The sequence below is a fragment of the Lepidochelys kempii genome, chromosome 2 (assembly GCF_965140265.1).
Source record: "Lepidochelys kempii isolate rLepKem1 chromosome 2, rLepKem1.hap2, whole genome shotgun sequence".
Taxonomy (NCBI): domain Eukaryota; kingdom Metazoa; phylum Chordata; order Testudines; family Cheloniidae; genus Lepidochelys; species Lepidochelys kempii.
Window position 1 is genome coordinate 81851946 of NC_133257.1, and position 13453 is coordinate 81865398.

The following is a 13453-nucleotide window of genomic DNA, read 5'->3' on the forward strand; positions in this document are numbered from 1 at the left end:
ACGACATCACCCTTGTTGCTCACACTTCTAAACTTAATTCAGAGACTCTCAGGTTTTTCTGCAGTTTCATACTTGAGCTCTGAGCAGTCATACTGCTCCCTTACATACAGTGCAACTCCCCCACCTTTTCTGGCCTCCCTGTCCTTCTTGAACAGTTTATACCCATCCATGACAGTACTCCAGTCATGCTAGTTATCCCACCAAGTCTCTGTTATTCCAATCACATCATAATTCCCTGATTTTGCCAGGACCTCCAGTTCTCCCTGCTTGTTTCCCAGGCTTTGTGCATTTGTATATAGGCACTTGAGATAACCCGCTGATCGCCCCTCATTCTCAGTATGAGGCAGGAGCCCTCCCCTCTCACACACTCCTGCTCGTGCTTCCTCCCGGTATCCAGCTTCCCCACTTACCTCAGGGCTTTGGTCTTCTTCCCCCGGTGAACCTAGTTTAAAGCCCTCCTCACTAGGTTAGCCAGCCTGATCGCGAAGATGCTCTTCCCTCTCTTCGTTAGGTGGAGCCCATCTCTGCCTAGCACTCCTCCTTCTTGGAACACCATCCCATGGTCGAAGAATCCAAAGCCTTCTCTCTGACACCAAAGCCTTCTCTCTGACACCACCTGTGTAGCCATTCATTGACTTCCACGATTCGACGATCCCTACCCCGGCCTTTTCCTTCCACGGGGAGGATGGACGAGAACACCACTTGTGCCTCATACTCCTTTATCCTCCTTCCCAGAGCCACGTAATCTGCAGTGATCCGCTCAAGGTCATTCTTGGCAGTATCATTGGTGCCCACAAAAAAGAGGCTTACAAGAAGTGGAAGATTGGACAAATGACCAGGGATGAGTATATAAATATTGCTTGGACATGTAGGAATGAAATCAGGAAGGCTAAATCACACCTGGAGTTGCAGCTAGCGAGGGATGTTAAGAGTAACAAGAAGGGTTTCTTCAGGTATGTTGGCAACAAGAAGAAAGCCAAGTAAAGTGTGGGCCCCTTACTGAATGAGGGAGGCAACTTAGTGACAGAGAATGTGGAAAAAGCTAATGTACTCAATGCTTTTTTTGCCTCTGTCTTCACGAACAAGGTCAGCTCCCAGACTGCTGCACTGGGCAGCACAGCATGGGGAGGAGGTAGCCAGCCCTCTGTGAAGGAAGAAGTGGTTTGGGACTATTTAGAAAAACTGGACATGCACAAGTCCATGGGGCTGGATGCGTTGCATCTGAGAGTGCTAAAGGAATTGGCGGATGTGATTGCAGAGCCATTGGCCATTATCTTTGAAAACTCATGGCGATCGGGGGAAGTCCCGGAAGACTGGAAAAAGGCTTATGTAGTGCCCATCTTTTAAAAAGGGAAGAAGGAGGCTCCTGGGAACTACAGGCTGGTCAGCCTCACCTCAGTCCCCGGAAAAATCATGGAGCATGTCCTCAAGGAATCAATTCTGAAGCACTTAGAGGAGAGGAAAGTGATTAGGAACAGTCAGCATGGATTCACCAAGGGCAAGTCATGCCTGACTAATCTAATTGCCTTCTATGATGAGATAACTGGTTCTGTGGATGAAGGGAAAGCAGTGGACGTATTGTTTTTCGACTTTAGCAAAGCTTTTGACACGGTCTCCCACAGTATTCTTGTCAGCAAGTTAAAGTATGGGCTGGATGGATGCACTACAAGGTGGGTAGAAAGTTGGCTAGATTGTCAGGCTCAACAGGTAGTGATCAATGGCTCCATGTCTAGTTGGCAGCTGGTATCTAGCGGAGTGCCCCAAGGGTCGGTCCTGGGGCCGGTTTTGTTCAATATCTTCATTAATGATCTGGACGATGGTGTGGATTGCACCCTCAGCAGGTTCGCGGATGACACTAAACTGGGAGGAGTGGTAGATACGCTGGAGGGTAGGGATAGGATACAGAGGGACCTAGACAAATTGGAGGATTGGGCCAAAAGAAATCTGATGAGGTTCAACAAGGACAAGTGCAGAGTCCTGCACTTAGGACGGAAGAATCCAATGCACCGCTAGAGACTAGGGACCGAATGGCTAGGCAGCAATTCTGCAGAGAAGGACCTAGGGGTGACAGTGGACGAGAAGCTGGATATGAGTCAACAGTGTGCCCTTGTTGCCAAGAAGGCCAATGGCATTTTGGGGTGTATAAGGAGGGGCATTGCTAGCAGATCGAGGGACGTGATCGTTCCCCTCTATTCGACATTGGTGAGGCCTCATCTGGAGTACTGTGTCCAGTTTTGGGCCCCACACTACAAGAACGATGTGGAGAAATTGTAGAGAGTCCAGCGAAGGGCAACAAAAATTATTAGGGGTCTGGAACACATGACTTATGAGGAGAGGCTGAGGGAACTGGGATTGTTTAGTCTACGGAAGAGAAGAATGAGGGGTGATTTGATAGCTGCTTTAAACTACCTGAAAGGTGGATCCAAAGAGGATGGCTCTAGACTATTCTCAGTGATAGCAGATGACAGGACAAGGAGTAATGGTCTCAAGTTGCAGTGGGGGAGATTTAGGTTGGATATTAGGAAAAACTTTTTCCCTAGGAGGGTGGTGAAACACTGGAATGCATTACCTAGGGAGGTGGTGGAATCCCCTTCCTTAGAAGTTTTTAAGGTCAGGCTTGACAAAGCCCTGGCTGGGATGATTTAGTTGGGATTGGTCCTGCTCTGGGCATGGGGTTGGACTAGATGACGTCCAGAGGTCCCTTCCAACTCTATGATTCTATGATCCTACTGAGGCCTTTGGGTGCTGTTGCAATACAAATCACAAATGGTAATATTGATAATAAATTACTGGAAAAACCAGAAATTTAACTGACATTGTTACACAGATCTCAGGGGTGCTGGAACATTTTTTGTAGTGAGGGTGCTGAGAGCCATTGAACCAAACTTTAAACCCGCTATATAATGGAAACCCCTTCAAGACTGGGGGTGCGGCACTGCTAGTTCCAGCACCTATGACAGATCAATGTGAAATGATTATGTACTGCCTTTTCAGCTGTGCATGCAGATCTTCTTTAGCTGATTCCACTTTTGAAACTTCAGGGAAGCAGTTGTGGTTTTTGTGGGAACTGTAGACTCAGTTATGTGTCTGTATAGGCCAAGCCACAATAGAAAAGGGAAGGAGTTGCATGGCCCAAGAGGTAGCACCTAGACACATTATGTCTTTGCAAAGTATAGTGCTGTTTGGGCTCTGGAAGGAGCGTGATGGGTGGTGGCACTTGTTACTTGTTACTGTCAACATGGGTAGACAACTTTCCTCTTGGCATAGCCATGCCTGCACACAGTGAGGACTGGGCCGTGGTCCCACCTCCTCTTTGGTCACAAGAGTCCCCTCTGGGCCACTAATACTGTTGATAAAATGGGGGCTTATACTTTTAGCATTTATAAACAGCAATTCATCTTTTCACCAACAGATAGTGATGGTTAGGTTACCAAGCTTTAGGCAAGTTATGTTGTAGACTAGAGGGTATCATTTATATAATAAATGTTTGCACAAGACAGCAGTTGCTGAATGAACCATGGACTATGAGTGTCTGTGTGGGTATGTCTCACTCTCTGTTTATTCAGTCTGTTTCCTTAGAATCACATTACAAATACATTAGCAGATTGGATACTCCTTCCCAAACCAGTGATTATAACATGGATCAGGCCACTTGAGGTCAGCAGTTTGTACATGAGCATGTGTCACCTATGTAAACGAAAGAATGTAGGCCAGTGAAATCAACAGGGTTACACTAAGAATTAATTTGGTAGCACATGATTTCATCTACTTCATTTCAGAAGATAGTGTTAAACCATATTGTTTGTATTAACATAGCAGTGATCCATCTTGCACAGGGTTGAGATTAAAATATTAAAAAAATTAAAAATCCTGTCCAAAGTAATGTTTTTGAAACTATTTAGCTGTTTGTAATGTACAACATATAACTTACACTAACTTGCAGATTTATAGAATAAGTGCATTAGCTAGATACCTAATAATACAATTTATACAGAATTTTTCATCCTGACGGGTCTCAAATCACTTTACAAATTTATCAAACCAATATACAAAGTATACACAGTAGATTATAGACTCAGCCAAAGTAAAAAGAGTTCTAAGTCATGGACAGGTTGGTTACTGGTGAGCAGATGGAGTAAAGTAATCCTCAATTAAAATAGAGTGTAGTGCTGGCTCTCTCTAAACTCAGGCTGTTTTCCTATAGGTTTGCTGCTCTTTTCAGGACATGCCTCTACTAGAAAAAATGTCATAAAACATGTGGGACAAGGTGTTTACACTGGGAAAATGGCTAGTATGCATTTTGGACTGCAAAATGAGTCATGGAATTTTTTAAATAAAAATTAAAAATTTCTAATGAATTTGTTAGTCTCTAAGGTGCCACAAGTACTCCTTTTCTTTTTGCAGATACAGACTAACATGGCTGCTACTCTGAAACATGGAATTTTTTGTTTATGTTCCATGTTTTATTTTTAATGCTTGAATAGGATACTCTGAATCACTTATCTGTGTCCCTCACTGGCTAGTCTCTAAGTAGGCTGATTGCAGTTTTGTGATGCCCATAAATTGGCAAATTTAGACCACTTCACCGCAATGTCCTGTTTCTGCTGTCTAGCATCTGAAAAACACTTCTGTGCCCCACAAAAGGAAGAAGCAGCTTTTAAAATGCTTTAATTCATAAAAAAGATGTCCAAGCCTTAAAATGTTATGAACTAATGAATAACACCATCATGATAAACTTAGCACTTTTCTGCAGCTTCTAGAGGGCTAATGCTAGAAACACTTATACAGGTGAGCAGATCCATAAAGTCAATGAGACTACTCACATGCATAAATGTAAGCACACATATAAGCTTTTGCAGCATCAGGGCCTACCAGAACACTTTCAGGTCAGATAAAAACTGTTGTGCTGTCACAATGAAAATAACTGAGATTGCAAAAAAGAAACACAGGATCTGTTACAGCAATGCTTACATTTTTAAGGAGGGATTTAATGATAGCCTCCTACTATTCAGGGTGACAAAGTGGGTGAGGTAATCTCTTTTATTGGACCACCTTCTGTTGGTGAGTCAAGCTTTCGAGCTACACAGAGCTCTTCTTCAGGTCTAGGAGAGTACTCAGAGGGTATGTCTACACTGGGATAAAAGCTCTGTGGCATGGCTGTGGCTGGCCCAGGTCAGCTGACTCAGGCCTGCAGGGCTTGGGCTGTGGTGGTAAAAATTGCTGTGTTGAAGTTTGCTCTTGGGCTGGAGCCAGTGTTCTGGGACCCTCACCCTTGCACAGTCCCAGAGCTCACACTCCAGCCAAAGCCCAAACATCTACACAGCAAATTTTCAGTCCCAGAGCACTAGCCTCGGGAGCCTGAGTCAGCTGGCCTGGGGGCAGCTGTGAGTTTTTTCTCCCCTTGTAAACATATCCAGTGTCACAGCTAAATACAAGGAGCTGCTGCATTACTGTGGCTCTTTGGCAATATACACTAAATTCTGGCTCCTTCTCAGGCTCAGGTTGGCCACCCCTGCTCTAAGCCAACGGGAGAGAGCTCTCCCACTGGATTAATAACTCTACTTCTGTAAAAAGTGGCAGCAGCTGTGTTGGCAGCAGAAGCTCTCCCGTTGACACACTGCTGTCTACACAGGAGTTAAGGTTGGTATAACCACGTCGCTCAGGAGTGTGGACTTTTCACACCCCCTGAGCGACAGTTATACCCAAGTAAGTATGTAGTGTAGACCAAGCCTACGTTTGTGCTCACAAATCAGGCAATCAGTACAAAGCAGCCCACAGTGCAAATTTTGGATCCAAACTCTGAGATTTTCAGCTAGCCAGTGCAGGGCCCAGCCGTAAGACTGGGATCTGCCTTCACCCGCATCTCAGGGGTGTTTGGGTTCGTGGTTCTGTTCCAAGCCCTCCCTTCGAAACTGCCTCATCTGCTACCGCAAAAGCTCTGCTCCTGGTGGGCCCTGTAGGCAGCTGGGCTAAGGGGGCCCTTTTGAACAAGCTGCCACCAGCCGAACCCCAGGGGATGCCACTGCCAGGCCCCGCGCCGTGGCGAACGCTCCCCTCCCTCGCCCGCCAACGGCCCCCAGGCCTCTCCCTGGGGTGACTGGCAGCCCCTGGCTCGCGCGGCCCGTGACAGGCCCCAGGGGGGCAGATCGGCGGGCGGGCCCGGCGGTGGCGTGACAGGCTGCGGCGCCTCCCCCAGCGCAGGAAAAGGCGGGGTCGCGGCCCGGCCAGGACGGGGAGGAGGCGGAGCCGCAGCGCCAGGGCGGTTGTGGCAGAGGCGGGCAGAAGCGGAGACGCTGTCGCCTCCAGCCACTCGCAGGGAGCCCCGCGGCGTCCGGCCCCGCCCAGCACCGGGGGGAGCGCGGCCCGGCCCGGCCCGACTGCCGGCGCCCCGACAAGCCACGAGAGCGGCAGGCAGCAGCGGCCCCCCAGGAGAGAGACACCCCGCGGGCCCCGGCATGAGGAGCGAGCAGCGCAGCCCCAGGCGGGGCCTCTGCAGCCTGAGCCTGCTCGCCTGGCTGCTGGTGCTGCCCCCGGCGCTGGTGAGCGAGGGGCCTCCCCGGCCGGGGCGACCCCCTTGGCCAGGGGCGGAAGGGTGGCGCGGCGGAGGGCTCCGGGCTCCCCTCTGCCCTGGGTCCCGCCCTCTGCTGGAGTCTCGGGGCGCAGACTGGGGGGGGGGCGCAGGAAGGGCCCCCCCGGGGTGGAAGCGGTTGGACTTGGGGCTGTTACGCTGGGAGCTGTTGGCGGTTGTGCCTCTGCTTGTGTTGGCTTCTCCTTCCCCATCCTGTGACCGGGCTGAGCCGGCGGCTGTGGCTCCGGTGGGCTCTCCGCTCCCACACGTGCGGCAGAGGCTCTCCCCTGTGGCAATCCGCGCGGCCCCGCTGGGCGGTAGAAAAGTAGCAGTAATTTCTTGTTTCTTGGAAAACGCCCGGGCTCGGCCGCGGCTTCGCGGGGTGGTGCCGGGCCACGCATGGAGGGAATGGAGGCAGGAGACACGACTTCACTGGGGAAGAGAGAGACCTGATGGCTTTCATCTGAGCTCGTGTTGGAGCAGATTATTTCTTTTCTTTTCTTTTCCGAGTCCCAGCCCCTCAAAAATCTGCCGGTCTGCAAACGCAGATCTCATGACTGAACTAGTTTTTTTGGTAAACATCATTTTTATTTAAAAGGTATTGCCAAATTAAAACGTTAAAAGTGGACACTTTTGTTCCCCTGCTAATCTTTTGTGGTTTTATAGTCATATTTTCCCTCCCTTGCTAAGAGTTTCCTTTACTTGTTACCCTGTGGAAGTCTCACAACAGGAGAGGCTGACTCTCCATACTAGAAGAACACTGAAACTGACTGTGCTCCAAGCTTGCATTGCAAACATTTATGCACTGTTAGTCCCATTGATTTAATTGGACTTGACTGCAGCTTTAATGTTTTGGGCCCTTGTTCTGCAAACACTTTACAACCATGAGTTGTCATAAAGATAATCATGTGTAAGTATTTGCAAAATCAAGGCCTGAGTTTACAGTGTTCTTGGGAACCATGTAAATATCTTCTGTCACAGAAGATAGATTTAGTAACTTGCCCTCAACATCTCATCACTTCCAACCAGACATACTAGTACTTAGTATATAATAATTCAGGGGTTCTCAAACTTCATTGCACCGTGACTGTCTTCTGACAACAAAAATTACTACACGGCCCCAGGACGGGGGACGGAAGCCTGAGCCCCGCCATCCCAGGTGCAGGGTGAGGGTAAAGCCGAAGCCTGACCCCACCACTCTGGGTGGGGGGCTCAAAGCTGAAGCCCAAGGGCTTCAGCCCAAGGCAGGGGGCCTGTAACCTGAGCCACACTGCCCTGGGTTGAAGCCAACCCTGGTGACCCCCGTTAAAACAGGGTCATGACCCACTTTGGAATCAGGAACTGCTGTAATAATATATAATACCTAGCACTTTTCATAAGTAAATTTCAAAGTGCTTCACAGTTATTTATATATTTATCCTCAACATCCCTGTTAGGTAGGGAAGTACCTTAATTTTTACTGAAGAGGAACTGAGGCACAGAGAGGCTAAGCGATTTGCCTGAGGTCTCACAAGAAATATGTGGTGGAGCAACGTATTGACCCTCTAGATCTTCTAGGTCCTAAGCTACTGCTCTAATCACTGGACCATCTTTTCTCTGTTGGTGTGTGTGTGTTTATATCTATCTCCTGATAATTCATTCTACCAAATCTTATTGTAAAATTTCTATATGGGGGTCCAATGTGAACTTCTTAAACTGAACAATCTCTTGGGGAGCCTAAGGCAAACCTTAGCAGCAGTACAACATAATTAAGTTCAGAATATCTCAGTGTAAAAGATGTATAAAAATATACTGTTTTACACTTAAGGGCTCTTTCATTTTTATAACCAAAACGGATATGATCATTCACATCTTGTAATGTGTCATGGTACAGATGTAGGTTAGAGATCATCCATGAAACTCAGCACAAATGCTGTAAGATGAAACTTTAAACAATGTAAGACAAAATGATTTTAATGGCCTCTGTAACCTAAGATTCATTATATATTATTTCACTTCTAAACTAACTTAGGGTAGGTCTTTAAAATGCTGCAGTGGCACAACTGCACCATTGTGGCACTTAAGTGAAGATGCTTCTACACTGATGACAAGGAGAAGTTAAGCCACCTCCATGAGAGGTAGTAGCTATGTTGAGGGGAGAACCCCTCCCATTGATGCAGTGCTGGCTACACGGAGGGATAGTTCGGTATAACTGTGTCGCCCGGGGTGTGGACGTGGCTATAGTCCTTAAGCTAGGAGGCATTAGGAAGGCTTTTTTTCAAGCCTTGCCCAGCTCTAATAAAAGAGGAGATATGTTAATTGCAGGCCTTTCACTCAGTACTTGCTGCTTACAGTGAAAACTCTGCACTGCACTGTAACTGAGGTCTGGTGCAGATGATTTTAGTTTTGTTTAGCAAAGAATGAACAACCCGGATGAATAGATGTGCTCCGTAATCAAGGTTGTTTGTTAATATTGTATGCTTTCCTTTGGTTTGGTAAAAGCAAAACAGATTTTTTTCTTTTCGCAGATTGCAGCTATCTTTAGTTGCAATCCCTATATGAAGATATAAACTTAGTGCTTTTCAGGAAATGGTTTCTGAGGATGGTGACGGTCCTTTCTGTGTTAATTGTATGTGGTTTTTACTTACATGGAAGTATGAAAAGGAAGCCGTCAAAATAAACATTTAGCTCTTTGAATAGATTGCATTTCTTCCCAACACAATTGTTTAATAGACATTTCTGTAACCTTGGGATCCATTGGTTTAGTGTTTCAGAACACAAACTGAGTCAAGAGACCTGTTCTCCAGTTCCTGCTCATCCACAGACTTGCTTTGTTACCTTGGACAAATCACTTAATCACTATACCTCAATTTCTCCATCTGTAAAATGGAGACATTACATACCCCTCTTTGTAAAGTTATTTGAGATGCTTGGATGAAAAGCTCTATATAAATGTGAAAGTAATTCCTAAAGTATTTGTCAAAACATATTGTTCAAAATGGAGGTAAAAACAAAGGGAGTCACTGAAGAGACAAAAAACTTCTTCAGAACAAAACAGTAAAAACAGGTGGCTACTTCTTTATGTTAAGGTTCTGATCTGGGTTTTGCAGTGTTCTGGTGGAAGGTGGAGAGAAGAGTTTTTATAAACAAGGGGTGATGTATAAATTGTGTTTGGGAAAGTGAATGCCTAATAGATATGGTTACAGCCTGGCAAACTGCCTGCAATCTTTCCTACTTATTTCCTGAGAGTGTTCTTCATTCCTGATGTGCAACAGCCCTACTACTCAAATGCAGGATATCTAAACAGGGACTGCCACTAGTAGTGAATTGTTTGGTACTTTTGTGATTGTAGACAAATTTTAGCTAAGAGCTATGTACTGCCCTTGATATGCGTGCAGCATTCCCACAGCTAAAGTAATTTTTACTTGTGACCAAGTCAAACTGAAACCCTGGTCAAACAGTAATCAAGTGCATCTGCTAGCCTGCCTAAGTTATTTTTAAAAAAGTAGTCTTACCCTAACTTTATTTACAACTTTTGTCTGCTTTAGTATTCAACCCTGAAAGGCCATGACACTTATGCTTATCAGTTACACTTGGCAGTAATTTCCAGTCCTGTGGTCTGTGTGGGGAAACTTGACCTATTAATAATGAATGAATTCCCAATGAATAAATGTGCTGTTACCTTTGGAAAAAAAATCCCCTTTTTTGGAGCAAATATGAATATTGGGAGGATGGCTGTGTAATTAGGAAATTCCAACAGAAGTACTGATTGTGCATTACAGGAGGCTAGGTACAGTAAATATCCAGGTCTGTATGTGTGTTGGGGGAGAAAAAGGGGAGGGCAGAGCAGAGCAGAAGGAGGGAAATAAAGGTGTGTCTCACTGGTGCTGCTGTAATCTTTCTCACTGAATTTCTTTCCAACGTTTTAGATTAGAAATGAAAGGTAAGGAGGATAAGGAAAGCTGAATACGATCTTTGATAACCACCCAGTGTTTGATGCAGGATGACAAATAGTTCCTCATTGTTATCCATACAGCACAATCATTGTTCTCTGTGTTTGCCTTGGAGTTCAGGGATCCATCATAGTTTTTGTTTTGTGGTGGTCAAGGCTGTCTGAGACATTAAAGATGTTGGTCTCTGAGTTTGATATATAGGACACCCGTTTAGTTCATGGGAGAAATGCTGACCTTATGCTGGAGTGGGGGCTGGTGGTTGTATGTTTTGGAATCATGGATAGTGTATATTACTACAAGTTTCCTTACATGTGGTGAATTCTTTTAGCACTCTATCATGTATTAAGAAGAAAAAATATGTTTAGGTCAACAAGAGCTAAATATTAACCTGTTTTTTTTTTTTTTGTGGTAACCATTTCTGCACTGCATATATAGTGCTGAAAGTGTAGTAAAGTCAATTGTAAGTGCGTTGTGTTGCTGATTCATGAAATGGATTTTCTTTTTGCTTGAACTATGATCCAGTCAGCGCTCTCAGCCAAAACAGCTGAAGGAAGTAGTGATTTAGTAGGTGATATGCTTCCCTCTGAGTGATATCCAACTAAGGCCCCAGCGTGGTGTAAGACTATAATCTTCTTGTGGATGTTCTATTTCAGATTAGATATAAAAGTGAAGTTCTGGCCATGTGGTAGTATCAGACGGTCCGATGGCACTATTTCTAAAAGTAATTCCTCTAGTGCTCTAGCTGAACTTGGTTAATTTCAGAGCATTCTGCTCACTTAACCCTCCCCCCACCCCCGTTAGTTAATGGGATGAGTCTGACTTTTCCAGGATTAAAGGTACACTGTCAACTTGAAATGTTTCAGAGTAACAGCCGTATTAGTCTGTATTTGCAAAAAGAAAAGGAGTACTTGTGGCACCTTAGAGACTAACCAATTTATTTGAGCATAAGCTTTCGTGAGCTACAGCTCACTTCATCGGATGCATACTGTGGAAAGTACAGAAGATCTTTTTATACACACAAACCATGAAAAAATGGATGTTTACCACTACAAAAGGTTTTCTCTCCCCCCACCCCACTCTCCTGCTCGTAATAGCTTATCTAAAGTGATCACTCTCCTTACAATGTGTATGATAATCAAGATGGGCCATCTCCAGCACAAATCCAGGGTCTAACAAGAACGTCTTGGGGAGGGGGGGTAGGAAAAAACAAAGGGAAATAGGTTACCTTGCATAATGACTTAGCCACTCCGTCTTGATTCAAGCCCAAGTTAATAGTATCCAATTTGCAAATGAATTTCAATTCAGCAGTCTCTCGCTGGAGTGTGGTTTTGAAGTTTTTCTGTTGTAATATTGCAACTTTCATGTCTGTAGTCGCGTGACCAGAGAGATTGAAGTGTTCTCCGACTGGTTTATGAATGTTATAATTCTTGACATCTGATTTGTGTCCATTTATTCTTTTACGTAGAGACTGTCCAGTTTGACCAATGTACATGGCAGAGGGGCATTGCTGGCACATGATGGCATATATCACATTGGTGGATGTGCAGGTGAACGAGCCTCTGATAGTGTAGCTGATGTTATTAGGCCCTGTGATGGTGTCCCCTGAATAGATATGTAGGCACAGTTGGCAACGGGCTTTGTTGCAAGGATAGGTTCCTGGGTTAGTGGTTCTGTTTGGTATGTGGTTGCTGGTGAGTATTTGCTTCAGGTTGGGGGGCTGTCTGTAGGCAAGGACTGGCCTGTCGCCCAAGATTTGTGAGAGTGTTGGGTCATCCTTCAGGATAGGTTGTAGATCCTTAATAATGCGTTGGAGGGGTTTTAGTTGGGGCTGAATGTGACAGCTAGTGGCGTTCTGTTATTTTCTTAGGTCTGTCGTGTAGTAGGTGACTTCTGGGAACTCTTCTGGCTCTATCAATGTGGTCAGTTTCAAATAATTTTTAAGTAGTTTCAGGTACTACACCTGCTTTTGACAATTTGAATTTTATCATCACATTCTTATTTTTTTTAAAGCTATGTACGTCCCTTGCTATACACATAGAGAAATTCTAATGTCAGAGGATTAAATAAGACCTTTAGTTTGTATACCCGTAATAGAGACCAGACTAAGGGTTTTGTTTTGTTTTTTTAATAACTTATTTCTTTTTTAAATATTTTAAGATCCAGCCTCCCTTGACATGTGGGGAACTTACTTGAGAAATTCCCTGCAACATCTTATCAATGAGAATGAAATAGTTACTTGTGTAAATCCCTTGAACATTGATTAAGAGTAGGGAGGGGATGAGCCCTCTTTACCATAATTGTAGCTACATGGAATACTCATATGATCAGTTTGCTAGTCATTTGTTAATGGTTGAACATTTTAACAGTGGCTTTAGGCTACTAACTTCAAAGAAGTTTGAGAGTTTACTCTCAAATGGTCTTGCAAATTTATTGTAAGTGATAGCAGGAATTGACAAGACTAAACAGTTTTTTCTCTCTAGTTTCATTGGTTAGGATCTCACTAATGCAGGTTGTAGTATAAATATACCCACTCTAAGGGTTGACAATTTCATTGGCATAGCTTCATCCCCAAGAGATGTAGTTAAGCCAACCTAACCGTTGGCATAGACTGTGCTAGGTGAATGGAAGACTACTTCTGTCAATCAAGATACCACCAGTCGGGGAGGTGGATTATTACAGTGACAGAAGAACCCCTTCCACCTCTGTATTGGGTGTCTACGCTGAGGCGCTACAGCTGCGCCACTATAGTATCTTAAGGGTACACATAGGCCTGGTCTACACTAGGAAACTTTCTTCGGTATAACTATATCTCTCAAGGATGTGAAAAACCCAGTGCTGAGTTGATGGAAGAATTCTTCTGCTGACCTAGCTTCCACCTCTTGGGGAGGTGGATTACCTATACTGATGGGAGTATCCCTCCCATTGGAATATGTAGGGTCTACATAGGCATGCT

The 13453-nt window shown here is 45.0% G+C and overlaps 1 protein-coding gene across 1 annotated transcript in view; it reads left to right on the forward strand.

Moving 5' to 3' along the window:
- The first annotated feature begins 6237 nt into the window (after positions 1-6237).
- NPC1 (NPC intracellular cholesterol transporter 1) overlaps positions 6238-13453 on the forward strand; it is a 52028-nt gene continuing 44812 nt past the window's right edge. Inside the window, exon 1 of the mRNA XM_073331384.1 lies at positions 6238-6539. Coding sequence (XP_073187485.1) covers positions 6456-6539 — 84 coding nt within the window. The 5' untranslated portion in view covers positions 6238-6455. The remainder of the gene's footprint in view (positions 6540-13453) is intronic.